The sequence below is a fragment of the Scyliorhinus torazame genome, chromosome 2, assembly GCF_047496885.1.
Source record: "Scyliorhinus torazame isolate Kashiwa2021f chromosome 2, sScyTor2.1, whole genome shotgun sequence".
NCBI classification, from domain to species: domain Eukaryota; kingdom Metazoa; phylum Chordata; class Chondrichthyes; order Carcharhiniformes; family Scyliorhinidae; genus Scyliorhinus; species Scyliorhinus torazame.
Window position 1 is genome coordinate 60,977,585 of NC_092708.1, and position 25,020 is coordinate 61,002,604.

General features: G+C 45.4%; 1 protein-coding gene across 1 annotated transcript in view; it reads left to right on the plus strand.

Annotated features, from left to right (window-relative positions):
* LOC140406643 (low-density lipoprotein receptor-related protein 1B-like) overlaps positions 1-25,020 on the plus strand; it is a 1,956,985-nt gene that overhangs the window by 1,568,220 nt on the left and 363,745 nt on the right. The window contains exon 15 of the mRNA XM_072494650.1: positions 16,101-16,223. Within this exon, the coding sequence (XP_072350751.1) occupies positions 16,101-16,223 (123 nt within the window). The remainder of the gene's footprint in view (positions 1-16,100; positions 16,224-25,020) is intronic.

Consider the following 25,020-nt stretch of genomic DNA (forward strand, 5'->3'; position numbering starts at 1 on the left):
GACTCTTCTTCAGATGCTGCCAGACCTGCTGAGTCTACCCAGCATGTTCTGTTTTATGTCGAAAGTTTCCTCATTCATTTGAGCCAATTACACCATCTGCTCATCCAAATCCTACACTGCTAATTGCATACGTATGCACGTCATCAATGCTATGGACAAGGATTTCCTGCTTCAGCACTGCTGCTTTATTCTCAGTAACATGCATCCATATATCACAGGGACAGCTGCTACCCCCGGTTGACCAGGTAGGTATGGGGGGTCGAGATTCTCCACTCCCGCGCCGGTTGGGAGAATCGCCTGGGCCGCCAAAATTTCCCGGGACACCGGTCCGATGCCCTCCCGCGATTCTCCCAAGCGGCGGGAACGGCCCCGTCGAGTTCCGCGGGCCGCAGGCCGGAGAATCGCCGGAGTCACCCAAAATGACGATTCTCCGGCACTCCCGCAATTCTCAGGCCCGGATAGGCCGAACGGCCAGGCCAAAACGGCGGGTTCCCCCCGGCGCCGTCCACACGTGGTCGCTGCCATCGGGAACAGCGCGGGAACGCTGGGGGGTGGCCTGAGGGGGGATCCTGCACCGGGGGGTACCTCAAATGTGGCATGGCCCGCGATCGATGCCCATCGATCGTCGGGCCGTCCTCTCTGAAGGAGGACCTCTTTCCTTCCACGGCCCCGCAAGATCCGTCCGCCATCTTCTTGCGGGGTGGACTCAGAGAGGACGGCAACCACGCGTGCGCGGGTAGGTGCCGGCCAACCCACGCATGTGTGGGTGACGGCAGTTATGCGGCGCCGGCCACGTCATCTATGCGGCGCCGCCTTTACGTGGCGATAAGGCCTGGCGCGTGTAGATGACGCGGCCCCGATCCTAGCCCATTGTCGGGGCCTGAATCGGTCGGGATCGGGGCTGTTTTGCGCCGTCGTGGACCTCGTCGGCGTTCACAACGGCGTGGCCACTTCGGCGCGGGAGTGGAGAATCTCGCCCGGGAAGTTTGAAAAACATGAGGAGAACTAAACATCAAATGTAGATTTCTGACTTCTCAGAACCTCTCCTCAACCTATTTATCTGTACATTCTGCACACTGAGCCTTGCAGTTTACCTCCCACAGTGTTGGAGTCTCAGCACACCCTTTCATATTTGGATCCCTACTCTTCTAAACCCACACATTCAGAGCAACTGGGTAGGAGCTATGGGGATACCTTTCTCTGCTGTTGGTAACTGAGCTTAATTTCCCCCTCTACCTGTCTCTTTATTCTCTTCTCTTTAAAACTTTTTCAGCCGGGTTTTTGGTCACTTGTTCTAATGTCTCTTGTTTGATTGATGACACCACTCCTAAATTAAAGGCACTACGCAAACAGAAGTAGTTGCCTCCTTATGATGGAGCAGGAGGAAGATCACCAACATTGTTTTATAATTTGCCAACATTTGTTGTCTATCCCTTGTGTACAGTTAAGTCTCAACCACTCCTGTTGGTCTGGTGTCTCACATAGGCCAGAGCAGGTGAGGACAGCAGATTTCATCCCCTGAAGAGCCCTCGTGAACCAGGTCGATTTTTTTGTTGACGATCAGTGATAGTTCCATGCTTACCATTACTGAGGCTAGTTTTTGATTCCATTTTTTAAATCTCTTTGAATCTGTGCCCTTTGCCCATCAGGCGAGGCCTCGGGATTCCTATCTCATTGACATTACCACTATGACACTGCCTCCTGGGAAGTGAAGTTAAGGAAGTCGTTTGACAGAAGCCAGCTGCCCACCAGCCACTATCCACTTACTGTGCATTTGTACGCTGCACAGTTCTTTTGATCTTCTTTCAGATGTGCAGTTCTCAAAGGCTGCTATTACATATCTGTGCTGCCTTCTGTGTGAAAGTCTGTACCCTCGCTCAACTGGCAGAAGTCCTCTGTCATTGGCTGGGAAGTAAGCACAGTCATGTTTCATTTTTCTCTTTGCATCCTTCCAGCATGCCACAAGGGATCTGCGTAACATCGGCCAAGTCTCATTTAACTGATCACAGATGTATTCCTCACTTTATAATTCAGACAGCATAGCAGAGAACCTAGGGAGTTCTACCGAATTCAGGGTGTCACACACACATGGGACTGTGTCACAGTCAGAACAAGATTTTCCATTAGATGAGCAGGAAGCAATGCCATTTATTCAATGTACAGATTTTCTGTGATGCATGACAGAAATCCGATACACTTCATGCAGTCAGATGTCAAGATGCATTTAATCTTGCTTACGGACAAACATGTGAATGGAGACATCCTGGAAGACCAGGCCTAGTCCCTATTGCAATGGTTCACAATTCCACTGTGAGAAAGATGTATAAAATGAGGCTCTTGCTGTAACAAAGCATGTTGTGAAAAGGACTTAAAAGACCCTGGAAAGAACTGGTGGAGTCCTGCAAAACATGCAAAGACTGACAAAGATCCTGAACCCAACACAGATTTACACAACAGGAAAGCCCCAGCACATCAGGTGGATGACTATTTTAACAATGTATCTCCAATATCTTCAGAAGTTATCCAAAATCAGATACTCCAGGCAAGTTTATCCAGTGATTGACTGCAACATCCTTCCTCTTTTGAGGTGTGTGCCCATGTGTTTGTGTCACACAACTGTGAAGGGAGTTGTGTAGGGTCAGCAGTGGACACGTTAAGGTCAATACACTGGCTCTCTAATCTTGTCTACTCACCTCCCCCACCCCCACCCCCCGTAGTGATGTGCATAAGCATTTGTACATGTAAAGATGTTTGACCACCGACCACTAGGTGGCAGACAAGTAATACCATGTGACACTGTAACCTAGGAGGAGTCTGCAGGAGAATTTGTCGTGGATAGTTGCGTTTGTTTCTTCCAGTTTGTTAGTATTAGTTTCCAATACACAGTTTGTTATGCATTAATAAATTTGACGAGTCTAGAACTAGATGTTCTTTGGTACGCCGACTCAGTCATTGTCTCTGTACTGGAACAGAACATGGTGCCAGAGGTGGTGATCAAAAACTGAAGACCAGAAGTGTGAACATTGAAGGACACAATCTTCAAATTCGGAAACGATGCTAAAAAAAAAGTGGTAATCTCTAAAAATGCTAAACCAATAAAAGAAGATGGAAAGTTTGAAAACGCCTGAGTATCGTCGAAAAACCGGTAATGTAGATGGCAATTGCTGCCCACTTAAGCCACAGTTCACGCTGTATGTTGCAGCCTTAGGATTACAAGCGCAGCCAATTGAACAGAAAATAGCATGATTGCTAACTGTTGCAGGCTCCCAGGTAATAGAGATTTACAGCAACTTTATTTTTGACCGGGAGGAAGGTGGTAAAAGCTTTGTTGCCATCATTAAGAAATTTGATGAGCATGGTACTCCGAAAAAGAATGAAACTTTTGAACGGTACATATTTATCATGCGCACACAGAAGACGGGCAACTCCTTTGATAGCTTTCTTACCGATCTCAAGTTATAAGCACAAACTTGTAACTTTGCGACGTTAAAATTCTCGATGATTCGAGATCAGATTGTATTCGGCATAAATAATGAGAAGGTGCATGAATGTCTCTTACGGGAGAATGAGCTTGTGGTATTATCAGGTATTGCAGCACCCGAGAGGCTGAAGTTCCATTGGTCAAACCTGGGGGTTTACCATTGGCTGTATAGTATGTAGCTCCGCCCAGATAGGCGGAGTATAAGAGTCGGTGCCGTCCCAGCAGCCCTCATCCTGAACCTGAGCTGCTGGGGAACAGTTCTAGTCTATTAAAGCCTTCAGTTATGCTTTAACGTCATCTTTGCCAGAATTGATTGTGCATCAGAGCTTCAGTTAGAAAACGCGATTAAGAAGCCTCAGAAGACCAGGGATGTACTTCTGAGGCTGTATAAGGCTCTGGTCAGACCCCATTTGTAGTATTATGAGCAGTTTTGGGTCCCATATCTAAGGAAGGATGTGCTGGCCTTGGAAAGGGTCCAGAGGAGGTTCACAAGAATGATCCCTGGAATGAAGAATTTATCGTATGAGGAACGTTTGAGGACTCTGGGTCTGTACTCGTTGGAGTTTAGAAGGATGAGAGGGGATCTTATTGAAACTTATAGGATACTGCGAGGCCTGGATAGAGTGGACGTGGATAGGATGTTTCCACTTGTAGGAAAAATTAGAACCAGAGGACACCATCTCAGAATAAAGGGACGATCTTTTAAAACAGAGATGAGGAGGAATTTCTTCAGCCAGAGGGTGGTGAATCTGTGGAACTCTTTGCCGCAGAAGGCTGTGGAGGCCAATTCACTGAGTGTCTTCAAGACAGAGATAGATAGGTTCTTGATTAATAAGTGGACCAGGGGTTATGGGGAGAAGGCAGGGGAATGGGGATGAGAAAATATCACCCATGATTGAATGGCGGAGCAGACTCGATGGGCCAAGCGGCCTAATTCTGCTCCTATGTCTTATGGTCTTATTAAGGTTTGCCATGCTAGTGAACTAGCTGCACAACATATAAGCACATTGAATGCATGGAGTTTTCGCGCAAAAATTGGGATCGATGCCGATGCCATTGGTATTGTGATGCATTCGAAAATAAAATGTGGTCTCAGCAACAGCGGCCATTTTAAACGCTTGCCAGACGCAGCCATTACGTGTGAAAGATGTGGAAACAGGCACCTGCTGAGGCAGGGGGGTGGGAACCAGATTAGGAAGTTATAGGTCAGTAAAGAGGCAGCAACTAAAGCCAGTAAGGAACTAGATAATAAACTCCATGTGACTAAGGGGAAGAGTAGACAGGGAAGAGATGATGAACGCAAAGGGACAGGTGGTCTGAGGTGCATTTGTTTTCATGCGAGAAGTGTAGCAGGTAAGGCAGATGAACTTAGGGCTGGGAATATGATGTTATCGGTATTACTGAGACTTGGTTGAGGGAAGGGCAAGACTGGCAACTAAATATCCCAGGGTATAGATGCTTCAGGAGGGATACAGAGGGAGATAAAAGAGGTGGAGGAGTTGCATTACTGGTCAGAGATGACATCACAGCTGTGATTAAGGAGGGCACATAGAACATAGAACAATACAGCGCAGTACAGGCCCTTCGGCCCACGATGTTGCACCGAAACAAAAGCCATCTAACCTACACTATGCCATTATCATCCATATGTTTATCCAATAAACTTTTAATGCCCTCAATGTTGGCGAGTTCACTACTGTAGCAGGTAGGGCATTGCACGGCCTCACTACTCTTTGCGTAAAGAACCTACCTCTGACCTCTGTCCTATATCTATTACCCCTCAGTTTAAAGTTATGTCCCCTCGTGCCAGCCATATACATCCGCGGGAGAAGGCTCTCACTGTCCACCCTATCCAACCCCCTGATCATTTTGTATGCCTCTATTAAGTCTCCTCTTAACCTTCTTCTCTCCAACGAAAACAACCTCAAGTCCATCAGCCTTTCCTCATAAGATTTTCCCTCCATACCAGGCAACATCCTGGTAAATCTCCTCTGCACCCGCTCCAAAGCCTCCACGTCCTTCCTATAATGCGGTGACAAGAACTGTACGCAATACTCCAAATGCGGCCGTACCAGAGTTCTGTACAGCTGCAACATGACCTCCCGACTCCGGAACTCAATCCCTCTACCAATAAAGGCCAACACTCCATAGGCCTTCTTCACAACCCTATCAACCTGGGTGGCAACTTTCAGGGATCTATGTACATGGACACCTAGATCCCTCTGCTCATCCACACTTTCAAGAACTTTACCATTAGCCAAATATTCCGCATTCCTGTTATTCCTTCCAAAGTGAATCACCTCACACTTCTCTACATTAAACAACATTTGCCATCTCTCAGCCCAGCTCTGCAGCTTATCTATATCCCTCTGTAACCTGCTACATCCTTCCACACTATCGACAACACCACTGACTTTAGTATCGTCTGCAAATATTACTCACCCACCCTTCTGCGCCTTCCTCTAGGTCATTGATAAAAATGACAAATAGCAACGGCCCCAGAACAGATCCTTGTGGTACTCCACTTGTGACTGTACTCCATTCTGAACATTTCCCATCAACCACCACCCTCTGTCTTCTTTCAGCTAGCCAATTTCTGATCCACATCTCTAAATCACCCTCAATCCCCAGCCTCCGTATTTTTTGCAATAGCCTACCGTGGGGAACCTTATCAAACGCTTTGCTGAAATCCATATACACCACATCAACTGCTCTACCCTCGTCTACCTGTTCAGTCACCTTCTCAAAGAACTCAATAAGGTTTGTGAGGCATGACCTACCCTTCACAAAGCCATGCTGACTATCCCTGATCATATTATTCCTATCTAGATGATTATAAATCTTGTCTCTTATAATCCCCTCCAAGACTTTACCCACTACAGACGTGAGGCTCACCGGTCTATAGTTGCCGGGGTTGTCTCTGCTCCCCTTTTTGAACAAAGGGACCACATTTGCTGTCCTCCAGTCCTCTGGCACTATTCCTGTAGCCAATGATGACATAAAAATCAAAGCCAAAGGTCCAGCAATCTCTTCCCTGGCCTCCCAGAGAATCCTAGGATAAATCCCATCAGGTCCCGGGGACTTATCTATTTTCAGCCTGTCCAGAATTGCCAACACCTCTTCCCTACGTACCTCAATGCCATCTATTCTATTAGCCTGGGGCTCAGCATTCTCCTCCACAACATTATCTTTTTCCTGAGTGAATACTGACGAAAAATATTCATTTAGTATCTCGCCTATCTCTTCAGACTCCACACACAATTTCCCATCCCTGTCCTTGACTGGTCCTACTCTTTCCCTAGTCATTCGCTTATTCCTGACATACCTATAGAAAGCTTTTGGGTTTTCCTTGATCCTTCCGGCCAAATACTTCTCATGTCCCCTCCTTGCTCGTCTTAGCCCTCTCTATAGATCCTTCCTCGCTACCTTGTAACTATCCATCGCCCCAACCGAAACTTCACACCTCATCTTCACATAGGCCTCCTTCTTCCTCTTAACAAGAGATTCCACTTCCTTGGTAAACCACGGTTCCCTCGCTCGACGTCTTCCTCCCTGTCTGACCGGTACATACTTATCAAGAACACGCAGTAGCTGATCCTTGAACAAGCCCCACTTATCCAGTGTGCCCAACACTTGCAGCCTACTTCTCCACCTTATCCCCCCCAAGTCACGTCTAATGGCATCATAATTGCCCTTCCCCCAGCTATAACTCTTGCCCTGCGGTGTATACTTATCCCTATCCATCATTAACGTAAATGTCACCGAATTGTGGTCACTGTCCCCAAAGTGCTCTCCTACCTCCAAATCCAACACCTGGCCTGGTTCATTACCCAAAACCAAATCCAACGTGGCCTCGCCTCTTGTTGGCCTGTCAACATATTGTTTCAGGAAACCCTCCTGCACACACTGTACAAAAAACTTAAATTTTTTATAAAAAATAATAATAATATAATAAAATATGGTACTTACCTCAGACCAATGGGTTTTATTATTAGGTTAGAGGAGGAGGGCGGGTGGGAGACACTACACGTGTAGTGTCTCGGGTTTCCTCTCCACCAGAATTTATTGGTGAGGGTCTTCCCAGACGTCCGCGGGTCGACTTCCTGTTCCCGCCTAAAACACTAATTAAAAAAAAAAAAAATTTTCTCAGCTCCTGCTGAAATTGACTAACCAGCGAGCTCCACTCCCGCCAAAATCGACTGGCCTGCCCCTGCAAAGACAAGTGCTTTTAAAGGACAGACTTACCTCCCAGCAACCACTTCCGCACTGCTCCCGCTGAAACTGACTCACCAGCTGATTCTCCCGCCGAAATCGACTGGCCTGCCCCTGCAAAGACAAGTGCTTTTAAAGGACAGACTTACCTCCCAGCAACCACTTCCGCACTGCTCCCGCTGAAACTGACTCTCCAGCTGATTCTCCCGCCGAAATCGACTGGCCTGCCCCTGCAAAGACAAGTGCTTTTAAAGGACAGACTTACCTCCCAGCAACCACTTCCGCACTGCTCCCGCTGAAACTGACTCACCAGCTGTTCTCACGCCGAAATCGGCACGATGGAGGATTCGAGCACTAAGGCACTATGGGTAGAGCTAAGAAATAGGAAGGGTGCAGTATCATTGTTGGGACTTTACTACAAGCCTCCCAAAAGTGAGCGTGAAGTAGAGGTACAAATATGTAGACAGATTATAGAAAAATGTAGGGGCAATAGTGTGGTCATGGGAGATTTTAACTTCACCAACATTGAATTGGACTCATGTATAACAAAATTCGTCAGGAGTTAGGGAATGTGAATTGGAAGCAGCTGTTTAAGGGTAAATCCACATTTGAAATGTGGAAGTCTTTTAAGGAAAGATTGATTAGAGTGCAGGACAGACATGTCCCTGTGAAAATAAGGGATAGAAATGGCAAGATTAGGGAACCATGGATGACGGGTGGAATTCTGAGACTAGCTAAGATGAAAAAGGAAGCATACATAAGATCTAGGCGACTTAAAACTGATGAAGCTTTGGAGGAATGTCGGGAAAGTAGGACAAATCTCAAACGCGCAATAAAGAGGGCTAAAAGGGGTCATGAAATATCTTTGGCTAACAGGGTTAAGGAAAATCCCAAAGCCTTTTATTCGTATATAAGGAGCAAGAGGGTAACTAGGGAAAGGATTGGCCCACTCAAAGACAAAAGAGGGAATTTATGCCTGGAGTCAGAGGAAATGGGTGAGATTCTTAATGAGTATTTTGCTTCGGTATTCACCAAGGAGAGGGACATGACGGATGTTGAGGCTAGGGATGGATGTTTAAATACTCTCGGTCAAGTCGGCATAAGGAAGGGGGAAGTTTTGGGTATTCTAAAAGGCATTAAGGTGGACAAGTCCCCAGGTCCGGATGGGATATATCCCAGGTTACTGAGGGAAGCGAGGGACAAAATAGTTGATGCCTCAACAGATATCTTTGCAGCATCCTTGAGCACGAGTGAGGTCCCGGAGGACTGGAGAATTTCTAATGTTGTCCCTTTGTTTAAGAAGGATAGGAGGGATAATCCAGGGAATTATAGACCTGTGAGCTTGATGTCAGTGGTAGGCAAACTGTTTGAGAAGATACTGAGGGATAGGATCTATTCACATTTGGAAGTAAATAGACTTATCAGTGATAGGCAGCATGGTTTTGTGCAGGGAAGGTCATGCCTTACAAACCTAATAGAATTCTTTGAGGAAGTGACAACGTTAATTGATGAGGGAAGGGCTGTAGTTGTCATATACATGGACTTCAGTAAGGCGTTTGAAAAAAGCTTCCCATGGCATGTTGATGGAAAAAGTGAAGTTGTATGGGGTTCAGTGTGTACTAGCTAGATGGATAAAGAACTGGCTGGGCAACAGGAGACAGAGAGTTGTGGTGGAAGGGAGTGTCTCAAAATGAAGAAAGGTGACTAGTGGTGTTCCACAGGGATCCGTGCCCGGGCCACTGTTGTTTGTGATATACATAAATGATCTGGACGAAGGTGTAGGTGGTCTGATTAGCAAGTTTGCAGATGATACTAAGATTGGTGGAGTTACAGATAGCAAGGAGGACTGTCAGAGAATACAGCAAAATATAGATAGATTGGAGGGTTGGGCAGAGAAATGGCAGATGGAGTTCAATCCAGGCAAATGCAAGGTGATGCATTTTGGAAGATCTAATTCAAGAGCGGACTATACGGTCAATGGAAGATTCCTGGGGAAAATTGATGTACAGAGAGATCTGTAAGTTCAGGTCCATTGTACCCTGAAGGTGGCAACGCAGGTCGATAGAGTGGTCAAGAAGGCATACAGCATGCTTGCCTTCATTGGACGGGGTAGTGAGTACAAGGGTCTGCAGGTCACGTTATAGTTGTATAGGACTTTGGTTAGGCCACATTTTGAATACTGCATGTAGTTCTGGTCGCCACATTACCAGAAGGATGTGGATGCGTTAGAGAGGGTGCAGAGGAGGTTCACCAGGATGTTACCTGGTATGGAGGGTGCTAGCTATGAAGATAGGTTGAGTAGATTAGGATTGTTTTCATTGGAAAAACGGAGTTTGAGGGGGGACCTGATTGAGGTCTACAAAATAATCAGAGGTATGGACAGGGTGGATAGCAACAAGCTTTTTCGAAGAATGGGGGTGTCAATTACAAGGGGTCACGATTTCAAAGTGAGCGGGGGAAAGTTTAAGGGAGATGTGCGTGGAAAGTTTTTTGCGCAGAGGGTGGTGGGTGCCTGGAATGCTTTGCCAGCGGAGGTGGTAGAGGCGGGCACGATAGCATTATTCAAGATGCAACTAGACAGATATATGAACGGGCGGGAAACAGAGGGAAATAGATCCTTGGAAAATAGGCAACAGGTTTAGATAAAGGATCTGGATCGGCGCAGGCTGGGAGGACCGAAGGGCCTGTTCCTGTGCTGTAATTTTCTTTGTTCTTTGTTGTTCTATAGAAAAATGTGCACAAGTGCAAAGGTGAAAATCATTTGCCAAACAATGTTTTACAAACAAGTTAATCTAGACAAGTCCATCAATACTATTGATGATATTAACTTAGAAAGCGCATTTTTTAATGACATAGTCTCGAATGAAGGCAGGGCCAATGAAGCCAGAGTAAAACATTGCCTACAGAAACAAATAGTTATAAAAATGATATTTCAATAGTAACAAAAGACAACTGGACAGTTTCTTTGTGAATAAATAAATCAGTCATCAATGTTGAATTAGACACATGAGCATCAGCGAACCTCATAAGCATGAGTGATATTGAAGCTATGAAAGTAAAACTGAGAATATTAAACAAACCAGTCTTCTTGAAGGACTATAATGGTCAGAAAATCGACACGTTGGGGATGTGTGAACTCAATGAAAAAGATAAAGTTCCCAATGTCAAATTCTCCATAGTAGCTAAAGAACGCGAGTCATTACTAGGTGTTGAAGCGTGTGAAGTAGTGGAACTGGTAAAAAGAGTGTATATCACTGACTGCACTGAGTACACACAGTGGATGGGTGGAGTCCAGCAGGCTTTTCCAGAATTTTTCCAGGGTTTTGGTGTTTTACCTTTCACTACGAGAGTCAACTAAAAAATGATGCTCAACCATTGATACATGCTCCAAGAAACTTTTCAGCACCATTACATGACTGTCTAAAAGCTGAATTAGACAGAATGACACACCTTGCTGTTATCAAAATGATCGAAGAGCCGACAGATTGGGTCAATTCGATGGTGTGTGTAAAAAAACAAAATAATGATTTTAGACTATGCATGAGTCTTAAAAATTTAAACGCAAATATCAAAAGGGTACACCATCTGATAACTAAGCGAGAGGAGATCACAAGTGAGACGTCTAGTGCAACATATTTCAGCAAACTTGATGCTTCGCAAAGATTCTGCCAGCTTAAGCTCGATGAAGAAAGTACCAAATATTGTTCATTCAATACTCCGTTTAGTAGATATTTCTTTCTTCATATGCCCTTTGGCATAATCCCAGTGTCAGAAATCTTCCACAGAGCGATGGAACACATTGTAGAAGGCATTCATGGTGTTCAAGTATATAATTGTACATGTAAATATGTTTGACCTCCAACCACTAGATGGCAAGCAGGTGACACTGTGACCTAGAGGGAGTCTGTCCGAGAATGTGTCGTGCATAGTTGTGTTTGTGTTTGTTCCAGTTTGTTAGTATTAATTTCCAACCCACAGTTTGTTATACATTAACAAATTTGGCTAGTCTAGAACTCGATGTTCTTTGGTATGCCGACTCAGTGATCGTCTCTGTACTAGAACATAACACCCCCCTCACCAGAACATCCACATTTTTACCATTGGGAAGAACTGGGCTAATGGCTACCTGCTCTTCTTTCTCATTTTCCATTTGAGGAACCATGGTATGGATGGAACTACTGGTAGGAATGACAAAAAGTGACGTGATCACTTTGAAATGAAGAAGAGATGGAAAATGAACTTAAGCTTCTGTGCAGTTGTGCTCAAGACAAGCCAAATTAAGATCAGAGGTATTGAGGTTAGTCTTAGTAAGACAAGTAAGGCAAGTTATACCCTTATCCCAGCCTGAAGAATGGAGTCTGTAACACAGATTGAAAATGCTATTCCATTAATCCTCATCCATTCCCTAGAGGCTGAGCTGCTCATTTGCTCCTAGACATAACATCGACCAGGATTTGCACCAGGCGATTTGCAAATACCTTTGCGTGCAACTTTATCTAAAGTTGAGTGACAGGCATTTCTTTTTAAAAGTTGACGCAGTAGCAGCACACCTAATATCGAGAAAATCTAGGCCCAGTGTCATTAAATGAGATAAGTTCGCTAATATGCAAGTGAGGCTGAATACTGAACCAGTTAAATCAATCACTTGTCTTTGCAAATCATTTGCTTATCATGTTTTTTTTCTTTGCCATACCACTTGTAATTTTCCGTGTATAGTTCTAACTCTTTATTCAGTTGAAATTCCTGTGACATATCATAAAGCTGTGAAAACAAAGAAGGAATTCAGACTTCCCCATAAATTTGGTTAATTGCCCTGCATGCATAACAAAAGTTACAACAAATATGCGCATCTTTGCTGAATGTATTTGGATAAATGATACCAATTACCTATAGTTCACATGCCTTGTTTGCAGTAATGATGTGTTTATGGTCCAAAACACCATATTTATCCTTGAATTAACCATACAATTATTCACCCACAAAATGTCAGCACTCAGCAGTTGATGCATATTTATTAGTGCAAATGACACATGAAAGGTTATCAGAAAAAGTGTTTTTGTTTGGATGATTGCCGTGGAAATGATAATGTTGTATTCTAACCTTTAGGAATTACAAATAAGAACAGGAATGTATTATATTTATGTTTCTCAGTTATACTGCACAGGCAAGCAAAAGAGGCGATCACTGTTTAATATATTAGAAATTTATATTGTACTTAAATACAGGACAATCATTTTCCAAGTCCTTCACAAGCCTGTCTCATTCCTTCCAATTCCCAGTGACTATTTTCCCCTCATCTTATATTTTTCCTTTCAGCTTCAAAAAAAAATGTTTTCATAATTCTCCTATCATCTAACCATGTAATCTTCCATTCCTTGAGGGGTAAATTTCAATTTCTTCACGATTTATCTTCGTAGAAATTTTCCTTTATGTCTTGGCTAGTTTTGCCATTTTTCTGCTATAGATTTTCTCTTTCCTTATGAACAGAAACAAATAGAGGAGAGCAAGCCTTGTCACCGGGATGTATTTGCTATTCAAGTGCAGTTTATTTAAGTATATGTTGACTGAAACCATTGCTGACAATCTTTGTCTGGCTGTATTGTTTCTAAGAGTACAATTTATAATCTGAGTTTGGAGCTACAGAGCAATTTTCATATTTTCTGTTGAAGTGACTGAATTCAGTGAAGATAAAATGGGTTCTACAATAAGTCCATCAGCCAGGAACTTTCCTCCTTCATAAAATTGTTCAGTAATTTTAGACAACCTTACATAATTAGCATTTTGGCTAAATGGGGCACATAGGATCATCTGAAGGTTCAAGGTTTAGAATCACATGATGCACTGAGTGCTATTATGACATGAAAGGAAGCTATAACATATATGTGCACACAGATGTAAAAAGGTCTTTGATAATTAACACAATGTGACTCAAGCATCAGGTGACTGTCTGTGTTGAGTTTGCACTTTCTCACCGTGTCTGCGTGGGTTTCCTCTGGGTGCTCCGGTTTCCTCTCACAGTCTAAAGATGTGCAGGTTAGGTAAATTGGCCATTCTAAATTGCCCCTTAGTGTGCAAAAGGTTAGGTAGGGTTACGGGGTAGGAGGGAGGCATGGGCTTAAATAGGGTGCTCTTTCCAAGGGACAGAGCAGACTTGATGGGCCGAATGGCCTCCTTCTGCACTGTAGGGATTCTGTGATTCTATGTTCGGATATTCCTGAGTGGTCTGTGCACAAAACATGCCTCGCCCGGTGTCTGCTGACTTTCCAGCCGTGGAAGAGGCCAGCTGCAGATAAATTGTAATTAGTTTTGTGGCTTATGAGATGAAAAAGCTCCTATAACTCCAGAAAAACAATCAGGTTACTTCCATACCAGCCAGCCCTCAATGCCACTCAGATGGCACAATCTCTAGATCTTCCTTCTTCATATTCTGAGGCCAACCAGATCACCTAATATTGTGGAAGTTTGGAACCAATGGGCTTGCCGAGGCTGCTCCTTTTCCCCAGCCCTAACCCACTGTCAAAAATATTGGATAACTCGCAGGAGTGTTCTGCTCACTAACCATAATAATAATAATCGCTTCCTGTCACAAGTAGGCTTCAATGAAGTTACTGTGAAAAGCCCCTGGTCGCCAATTGCGTCGCCTGTTCAGGGAGGCCAGTATGGGAATTGAACCCGAGCTGCTGGCCTTGTTCTGCATTACAAGACAGCTGTTTAGCCCACTGTGCTACACCATTCAGTGTGGAACAGGAATCTTTGCCAGAATACTTCTAAATTGCTTAATGCAACATCTGCACCAGGGTCTGTTGCCGGAGAGTTAGTCTGGATTCAGAAACCACTGATATGGGGCTGGATTTTCTGGGCGGGAATCTCCGAGCCCCCGCCGGGTTGGAGAATCGCCGGGGGCGGCGTGAATCCCGCCCCCGCCGGCCACCGAATTCTCCGGCACCGGAGATTCGGCGTGGGCGGGAATCGCGCCACGCCGGTCGGCGGGCCCTCCCCGGCGATTCTCCTGCCCGGAATGGGCCGAAGTCCTGCTGGTTCTATGCCAGTCCCGCCGGCGTTAATTGGACTTGGTCCCTTACGGGCGGGACCTGGCGACGCGGGCAGGCTCCAGGGTCCTGGGTGGGGGGCGGGGCGATCTGGCCCCAAGGGGTGCCCCCAAAGTAGCCTGGCCCACGATCGGGGCGCACCAATCCACGGGGGGGCCTGTGCCGTGGGGGGCACCCTTTTCCTACGCGCCGGCCATGTCAGCCCCTGCCATGGCCGACGCGTAGGTGACCCCCCCCCCGTGCATGCACGGGGATGACATCAGCAGCTGCTGACGCCCCTGCGCATGCACGGACCCGCGCCGGCCGGTGGAGTCCCTTCGTCCTCGGCTGGTGTGGCGCCAAAGGCCTTCCACGTCAGCCGGCGGGGTACGAACCACTCCGGGGCGGGCCTAGCCCCTAAAGGTGCGGAGGATTCCGCACCTTTAGAGCGGCCCGAAACCGGAGTGGTTCACGCCACTCCGTCCAGCCGGGATCCCCCGCCCCGCCGGGTACGGGAGAATCCCGCCCTCTGTTTGTGAGACTCAGTGTTGACACCGGGATTGAATCATGAGTGTCCTATGTGGACAGTAATGCCAGTCCCGGAGGGATTCAGGTCCCATTAATGGGCTTGCACGGTGCCACAAAGAACTTGCGCAATTCCAAAGGATGCTGACCCTGATCCCAGATCATTTTTCTACGACAAACAACAGAGGTCCTAGCTGATCCCTGCAGAACACCAGCAGCTACAGATCTCCATTCTAAAAAACACCCTTCTACCCCTACTCTCTGTCTTATATAACCAATATGGTTAAATAAATAGGATAAAGTTTACTATTTTAAATGTATACAAAAACAATATTTATGAGCAAACAAAACCTATTCTATAAAAAAGGCAAAATATTGGAAATGCTGAAAGTCTGAAAGAAAAACATAAAATGCTGCACAAACCCAACAGATCTAGCACTACCTTCTCAAGGGCATTTAGGGCTGGACAATAAAAGCTGTCCCAGCCAGCGACACCTACATACCATGGGTGGGATTCTCCACCCCGCCGCGCCACATTTCTGCCCCGACCGGCCGGCGGGATTCTCCGCTACGCCAGCTGGTCAATGGGGTTTCCCATTGTGGGGCAGCCCCACGCCATCGGGAAAGCCCCGGGCGCCGGCAAAACGGAGAATCACGCCGGCGGAGAATCACGTCCCATGTTTTTAAAAGGTTGCAGGTGAATTGGTGGTAGTTTACTCCAGAGGAGGAAAGAGAAGGAAATAGGATTGGGGTTGTGGAAGGAGATTATGGACGGAGAGTTAATTAACTGCAGAGAAAAGAGGCTGGACAAAGACTGTTTGTATTCATCATACTTTTCTCACTCTCCTTTTCAGGTGAGAATTCAACACGTGGTAACAATGGCGGATGCAATAGCCTCTGTTTGATAATTCCCGGTGGCAGAGTTTGTGCTTGTGCTGATGGTCAATATTTGGATGAGGACAATGTTACCTGCAAATGTAAGTCCAGCATTTTGCGTCTATTCCCTTTTCATTTGATATAGTTGTTTATTTCTAATGTCCCTATCCTATTGTGATGACACTTGACCTGAAAACAATATGGAAAATGTTAAATTTGTTTGAAATGTCTATGGAATCTGTAATTGGTTTTAAGAGTGTTTGAAAATGAGTTTTAAGAATTTACATCAATGATAAGGGATCAATTGTAAGTTTCTTGGAAAATAAGGAATACCCATCCTGTGACCTGGCTACCCGCAACGTTTTTCCTGTGGTACCATTTCCAAGTCAAGATGCAGAAGGGTAGAACAGAGAAGGCACATTTATAAGTAACTTGGCATTTAATATAATTAAAAAGGACTGAAAGCTGAAGATAGGGTTAGAGCAGAAATTATGAATGGGACAATTCTAAGGTTATGCTAGGGAAGCACGGTGGCAGAAGTGGTTAACACGGTTGCCTCACGGCGCTGAGGTCCCAGGTTCGGTCCCGGCTCTGGGTCACTGTCCGTGTGGAGTTTGCACATTCTCTCCGTGTTTGCGTGGGTTTCACCCCCACAACCCAAAATATGTGCAAGGTAGGTGGATTGGCCACGCTAAATTGCCCCTTAATTGGAAAAAATGAATTGGATACTCTAAATTATTTTTTTTAATTCTAAGGTTATGCTTCAGTTTTGCCAGAGTTTATTAAAGGAGAAGGTAAAGAAGTCGCTGGGGAACCTGAGTATATTGAGCCTAGCTAAGGCGATTCTGCAGGAGTTTGCTGTTTGGATGCCAGCTGTCTCCAGCTGGGGTGGAGCTACTATTGCAGGTGCCTCGAGGACCAAATCCTTTGAGGGAGAAAAGGGAGAAATCCTACTTTCTGGAAACTGAGTTGGGAGATTGCACGTTTTGCCAGGGAGTGATACAAATACTTGTCATCCCGTGGGATCGATTATGTTCTATCTGTTATTCCATGTATAATTTATAGTTCATGCCAACTGCAATCTCCCTGTTAATTCATTTTATGTGGATTCTGATTTGTAGCTACAAAAAGTTGAATCCTGTTGGTAATTTCTTCATTTGGGAATCATTCAATAAATTTAGGGAGAGAAAAGTGCTAACGTTTCGAGTCCAGATGACCCTTTGTCAAAGTTTTGACAAAGGGTCATCTGGACTCGAAACATTAGCTCTTTTCTCTCCCTACAGATGCTGCCAGACCTGCTGAGGTTTTCCACCATTTTCTCTTTGGTCTCAGATTCCAGCATCCGCAGTGATTTGCTTTTATTCACTAAATGTATTTATTATGGTTTATGGTTCGCTCAACGGGATCATAACACCATTTTAGTACATTTTCCCTCTCATTTGATTATCAAACTGCCTTTCACAAAGAGGCAGTTTAGACCAGGATATCAACCCATACTCCAGGTACAAAAGCAAAATGTTGTGGATGCTGGAAACCTGAAAGATGATTTAACAGAAGATCATTGAGCTAAAACATGGACTCTACTTCTTTCTTCACAGATGCCAGCTGACCTGCTGAGCATTTCCAATATTTACCGTTTTTATTCTATAACCCTATTTATTAAACAAAAAATATTGTCGTACACTTTTCTGCAGTTACAGGTTTGAAGTAGATTGGTCACAGGCAATTTTTGCAGTTGTGATATATGGGTTGCACGGTAGCACAGTGGTTAGCACTGTTGCTTCACAGCGCCAGGGCCCAGGATCAATTCCCGGCTTGGGTCACTGTCTGTGCGGAGCCTGCACATTCTCCCCGTGTCTGCGTGAGTTTCCTCTGGGTGCTCCGGTTTCTTCCACAAGTCCCGAAAGACGTGCTGTTTGGCAATTTAAACATTCTGAATTCTCCCTCTGTGGACCCGAACAGGCGCCGGAATGTGGCGACTTGGGGCTTTTCACAGTAACTTCATTGAAGTGTTAGTGTAAGCCTAATTGTGACAAAACTGATTATTATTATTCATGTTTGGCTGTAGGGTAAAGAACAAAGTGTGATTGTCCACTCTCCTCCCTGAACTGGAGTTTCTTACCATCAGGGCTCCCACAGAAATTATTTGTTCTCACTGCTGCTAGCCTGGTGTTACAAATCGTAAAATAGAATGGCAATGGACTTGCCTGCGACGTCACTCTCAGTGATGTCCCACCTAGCTGCCTGCATCAGTCCTAAAAGAATAGCCTTTTCAGCATCTCCTGCTCACCACCCCATCCCTGACTTCTTGCTGCCTATTTGTTGTCACCGCTACCCCTCCCCCCCATCCATCCCAACCCCTTGTTGTCTCCTGCTCACCATCCACTTGCTGCCTCCCACTCACTGTTCCGCTCCCGAGCCCCCCCACTGCCTCTCTCACGATCTGCAAACCGGCAAGAGGGGTTGGGAGCATGATGAGAAAGGGGGTGGCAAGGCAGCAAGGGAGTGGCAGCGGATCAGGAGCAGGATGGCGAGGGTTTGCAAATGGAGGAGGAAGCGTCAATCAACAATGTGCCCACAACAATGATGCCAGCAGTGGGGGGAACAGAGCATTCGCTGGTGAACAGAATGATTGACAAGTTTCTTTCCTCTTTGGTATTAGGCATTATAGTGTTTGAGATGGGTTATTAAATTAACCATATTTACCTCATAAACCAGGAAGGAGTGAGTTCACAGAATCTGCCACCAATGCAAATAAAAACATTTTACAGGAATGTCCTCTTAACTGACCAATGATATTGTAGCAGATCAAATATTTCGACTATCAACTGGGAATCAGTTTTATCAAGAAATAAAATTGGCAAAAGCAACTGTCAAATAAAGTAGGATGACAGACTCAGTTTACAAAATCTGCTTCAAAATATTGACCCAGGTCTTTCACTCCGAGGCAGAGTGGTCACCCCCACCATTGACTGTAATTTATAGTGGCTGAGTACCATTTGACATTGGAAATATTGCACCTTCCAGTCCTGGCTACAGATTGAATCCAGTGACAGACGCACTCAGCCAAGTGATAAGTGAGACTGCACCCACCTTTTCATCACAGACTGAAGACACACCATTTAACGATTGTCCTCAGTTCTTTGAATTGAAGAGTTTTCAAATGGGCCTGTCAACCTCCAAAACTACACAGCATGACCTTCTGACAATGTGCCCCACTGACATGTGCTCACACCCTCCCCCTGACTTTGTTCAACACCCCCCAACCCACCCACCATCTCCCAACATTTTCAACCACCCCCCACAATGTCCTAATATTCTTCACCCTACTCCATCACTCCACTGATGATGTTCACTTTCCCACCGGCTCATCCATCCACCCTCACCTTAAACAACGCTCATTTCCCCCTCCCTGAAAACTCTCCCTCCCTGACAACGATGCTACTTTCCACTTTCTCAGGGTGGGGAGGAACATTTTCGAGACGGGGGATGAGGAGTGATCATTGTCAGGAGGGAAGGGTTGTACTTTTTCGGGGGTGAGGGAGGGGGGGGGGGGTTGGAAACATTGTTGGGTGGGGGTTTGAACACTGTCAGGAGCAGGTTGAACGGGGAGTGAACATTCTCGGGCTGGGGTGAACATTGTCAGGGGGGACAGTATTTACCCTCCCTTCCAGAAACAATGTCCGTGCTGGGTGAACATTGTCAGGGGGGTAGTGAGCATTGTTGGGGTGCTTTGGTGCTGCCAGTTTTGACATTCCAGCTGTTTTACTTTGAGTGTGTTCCTCACCAGGCTTTACAGCCACTAAGAAAAGTTCTGAATAAATCCGTGTAAAAACCAGAGTAAGTACAGAGCAAACAGCCCAAGTCTCTCTGGTTCTGGCCATCTGATCTCACTATCATCGTGACACATGTAGCAATCCAGACGAGGTAAAACTTGCAATCGAAAGCTTAAACTTCCTGAGTAACGTTCCTGACATCCATCGGGTCCCAAGGCACATCAGCGATTTAATTGAGCTGTTTGCAGTTCCACATATCAAAGATTCAGGCCATTAAAACATCTCAAAGCTTCAGTAATTCTGAGCCTTTGAGCCTGTATCACTGAGGGCAACGTTATACCTGAAATTGGACATTTTCACTCACGTGGGTTGAATGAAATGAAAATCGCTTATTGTCACAAGTAGGCTTCAAATGAAGTTACTGTGAAAAGCCCCTGGTCGCCGCAATCCAGTGCCTGTTCGGGGAGGCTGGTACGGGTTCATGCAGTACCTAGTGAAGCAAATATTTGCTAAGAAACTGTGGAGCCTTAAAGGCTTTGACAATCAAACTGGCACTAAGGTGAATCAAACAGGATACTTACAAATGGACAAAGCAATGAATCAAAATGGACTGTAACAGTTGGCCAGAAATCATTCTCTTTACACACTTGAACTCAAAGCAACTGTGAAAACCAGTATGGTTACATTAACTTACTGGTGGATGAGCAATCTCGTATAATTAGCTCTACCTCCTGCTTGCCGTCAGCACATTAATATTGAGTGTTTCAGTCACCTGCGTGAACTTGGTAATTAACACTCATTAGGCAGTCCACCTCATCACCTCATCCCACTTCCTGTGAAGAGGCAACAACACATCAGGCAAAACAAGTGTATTCGAGAGGATTTGACGAACTTTATATTCCCAGCAAGCAGTGAACAATTTGAACTGGTCATCAGCTGATAGAGGGGTTGTCCAGAACATGGGGTCACAGTCTGAGGATACTGGGTTAGGACAGCGATGAGGAGAAACGTCTTCACCCAGAGAGTGATGGACCTGTGGAATTCGTTACCACAGGAAGAAGTTGAGGCCAAAACATTTGTATGTTTTCAAGAAGGAATTAGATATAGTTCTTCGGGCTGAAGTAATCAAAGAATATGGGAGAAAGCTGGAACAGGTTACTGAGTTGGGTAATCAGCCATAATCATAATGAATGATGAAGCAGGCTCGAAGGGCCAAATGGCCTCCTTCTGCTCCCATTTTCTATGTTTCTATGACAGAGTGCTAAAATTTCATGTGAGAATATTAAAAAAATAAAGGGCAGCACAGTGGCGCAGTGGTTAGCACTGCTGCCTCACGGCGCTGAGGTCCCAGGTTCGATCCCGACTCTGGGTCACTGCCCGTGTGGAGTTTGCACATTCTCCCCGTGTTTGCGTGCGTTTCGCCCCCACAACCGAAAGATGTGCAGGGTAGATCGATTGGACACGCTAAATTGCCCCTTAATTGGAAAAAAATTAATTGTTTACTCTAAATTTACTTTTTTTAAAGAATATTAAAAAACTATAGTGGCCAGTTGACTGCTGTGGGCCGCCACGAGGCACCAATAAGTCTGTAGTTGAGCAGTCTGGCCATTAACATCAGGGCATTCCGATTTCTGCTGGCAAAGAAAATACCCGAGGTTCAGGCAGGGAAGAAATGAAATTTGCTTACTGTCACAAGTAGGCTTCAAATGAAGTTACCGTGAAAAGCCCCTAGTCGCCACATTCCGGCGCCTGTTCAGGGAGGCTGGTACGGGAATTGAACCATGCTGCTGGTCTGCTTTCAAAGCCAGCAATTTAGCCCTGTGCTAAACAGCCCCTGTGGATAAAAAGGTTGGTTTGGTGGATTTAAAAAAAACACTAACTGACACAAGATTTAGACTTCCCGACGCTTTTTCAAATTTATAATAAATAAATAGAAGGGAAATTGAAAAGGGTGGAGTTGATGCTCAAGTTCAGAAAAGGAAAGTAAACAAAATGAATGGTCAAAATGTTGCCTTTTTAAGGTGATAGGGCTGACCTAATAGTGGTCTTTAAAATTGAGAGATTTTGACGCCGTGGATACAGAGAGAATGTTTCCTCTTATGGGGAAGAACAGAACTAGAGGCCCTCAACATAAGATGGTCACCAAGAAATCCTATAAGTAATTTAGATAAAAAACATATTTCACAGAATAAGTGCAGAAGAGGCCCTTCGGCCAATTGAGGCTGCATCAACGCATAAAGGCACCTGACCTGCCTACCTAATCCCATTTACAAGCACTTGGCCCATAGTCTGAATGTTACCACATGCCAAGTACTCATCCAGGTACTTTTTGAAGGATGTGAGGCAACCCGCGTGTACCACCCTCCCAGACAGTGCATTCCAGACCATCACCAGCCTCTGAGTAAAAATGTTTTTCCTCACATTCCCCCTTAAATCTCCTGTCCCTCACCTTGAACCTGTGTCCCCTCGGAACTGACCCTTCAACTTGGAGGAACAGCTGATCCCTATCCACCCTGTCCATGTCCCTCATAATCTTGTACACTTCGGCCAGGTCACCCCCTCAGTCTTTGCTCCAGCGAAAACAACCCAAGCCTATCCAACCTCTTTTCATAACTTAAATGTTGCATCCCAGGCAACATCCTGGTGAATCACCTCTGCACTCGCTCCAGTGCAATCACATCCTTCCTATAATGTGGTGACCAGAACTGTGCACAGTACTAAAGCTGTGGTCTCATCAAAGTTCTATACAGCTCCAACATGACCTCCCTGCTTTTGTAATCTATGCCTCAATTGATAAAGGCAAGTGTCCCATATGCCTTTTTCACCACCCTATTAGCCTGCCTTTCTGCCTTCAGAGATCTATGGACAAACACGCCAAAGTCCGAAGTCCGTTTGTTCCTCAGAACTTCCCAGTGTCAGGCCATTCATTGAATACGTCCTTGTCACATTATTCCTTTCAAAGTGTATCAGCTCACATTTTCCAGGGTTAATTTCCATCTGTCAATTTTCTGCCCATTTGACCATCCCTGTCTATATCTTCCTGTACCCCAAGACAGTCAACCTCACTGTTAACCACCTAGCCAACCTTTGTATCATCCGCAAACATACTGATTCTACCCCCTATATAGTCATCTATGTCATTTATATAAATGACAAACAAGAGGGGACCCAGCACAGATCCCTGTTGTACGCCACTGGGCACTGGCTTCCAGTCACTAAAGCTGCCATCATTCATCACCCTCTGTCTCATACTGCTGAGCCAATTTTGAATCCACCTTATCAAGTTACCCTGTATCCTATGCGCATTTTCCTTCTTATAAATCTCCTATGTGGGACCTTACCAAAAGAGTGTGGAACTCATTATCACGCAGAGTAGTTGGAGTGAATCGTACAGCTGCATTTAACAGAAGCTGGACAAGCACTTCAGGGAGAGTGGAAAAGATGATGAAGATGGTAGTTTGAGTTGATGCAGGCTCTCAGGAGAGTGAAGAAAAGCATAAACACTGGCATGGGCTGGTTGGGCTGAATGGCCTGTTTCTGTGTTGCACACGCTATTTAATCAACCCTACGGTATCCTCTGTAGTTTCTCAAGGTATTTAAAGAAAATTCAAAGTCAATGGGAAATAAATTTGTTTGTGTAGGTGGCACTGATGGCAGACTAATGTTGATTCCCAATGTTATGTTGATTAACCTGCAGGGCTCATGAGGTGTTTTTCAACGCTCTGCACAAACAAATTTCTCCACCAATATATGCAGTGTGTGTCTCAGTAAGGAGAAATAAAACATGCAGATAAACAGATACATTTGCACTTTTCCTCCCGTACTGGTGGCCCACTTTATTATGTTCCAGCTGATGGTCTTTCCTCTCCTATTGCTGCCCACTCAATCGAAAAATGTAATTTTCTTTCAACTTTATTTAGATTCCCCCTTGCCCATCCTGATATATATTGATGACCTTGACCTTGGTGTAGAGTGCACAATTTCAAAATTTACAGATGGTACGAAATTTGGAATCATTGCGAACTGTGAGAAGAATAGTGTCGATCGTCAAAAGGACATAGTCAGGTTGACGGAAAGGGCGGACAAGTGGCAGTTGAAGTACAACACTGGGAAATCTGAAGTGATTGGTAGGAAGAACATGGAGAGACAATGCAAAATAAAGAGTACAACTCCAAAAGGGGGCGCAGGAACAGAGGGACCGGAGTGTATATGATCATAAACCTTTGAAGGTTGAGAGAATAGTAAATAAAGGATACTGTATCCTCGGCTTTGTTAATAGGGGCATAGAGTACATAGAGGTTAGAACATAGAACAGTACAGCACAGTACGGACCCTTTGTGGTGGTAAGTATTAGGGGTAATACGGTACCTGTGAAGCCGAGAGGCTATTGGCTGACAGGTCCCAGGTCCTGGTTGGATCTGCTGCCTTCTGGCTCCGTCCTGAAGGTGGAGTATAAGAGCTCGAGTTCTCCCAGCAGCCGCATTCTGTAACTGAGCTGCTGGGTAACAAGTCTTGGTTAATAAAGCCTCGATTGATTTAATCTCTTCTCGACTTGAGTGAGTAATTGTTGCGCTACACCCTTCAGCCTACGATGTTGTGCTGACCATTTATCCTAACCTAAGGTCAACCTAACCTCCACCCCTTCAAATTACTGCTGTCTAAGAGTCGCTTAAATGTCCCTAATGACTCTGACTCCACCACCTCTGCTGGCAGTGCATTCCACGCACCCATCACTCTCTGTGTAAAGAACTTGAGCAAAATTCTCCATCCCGCCCCGCCACATTTCTGCCCCGACCCGCCGGCGGGTTGCTCCGTTACACTGGCCGGTCAATGGGGTTTCCCATTGTGGGGCAGCCCAACGCCGTCGGGAAACCCCCGGGCGCCGGCAAAACGGAGACTCCCGCCGGCGGAGAATGACGCCCCTTATCTCTGACATTTCCCCTATACCTTCCTCCAATCACCTTAAAATTATGTCCCCTCGTGACGGCCATTTCCACCCTGGGGAAAAGTCTCTGGCTATCCACTCTATCCATATCTCTCATCACCTTGTACACCTCTATCAAGTCACCTCTCTGCCTTCTTCACTCCAGTGAGAAAAGCCCTAGATCCCTCAACCTTTCTT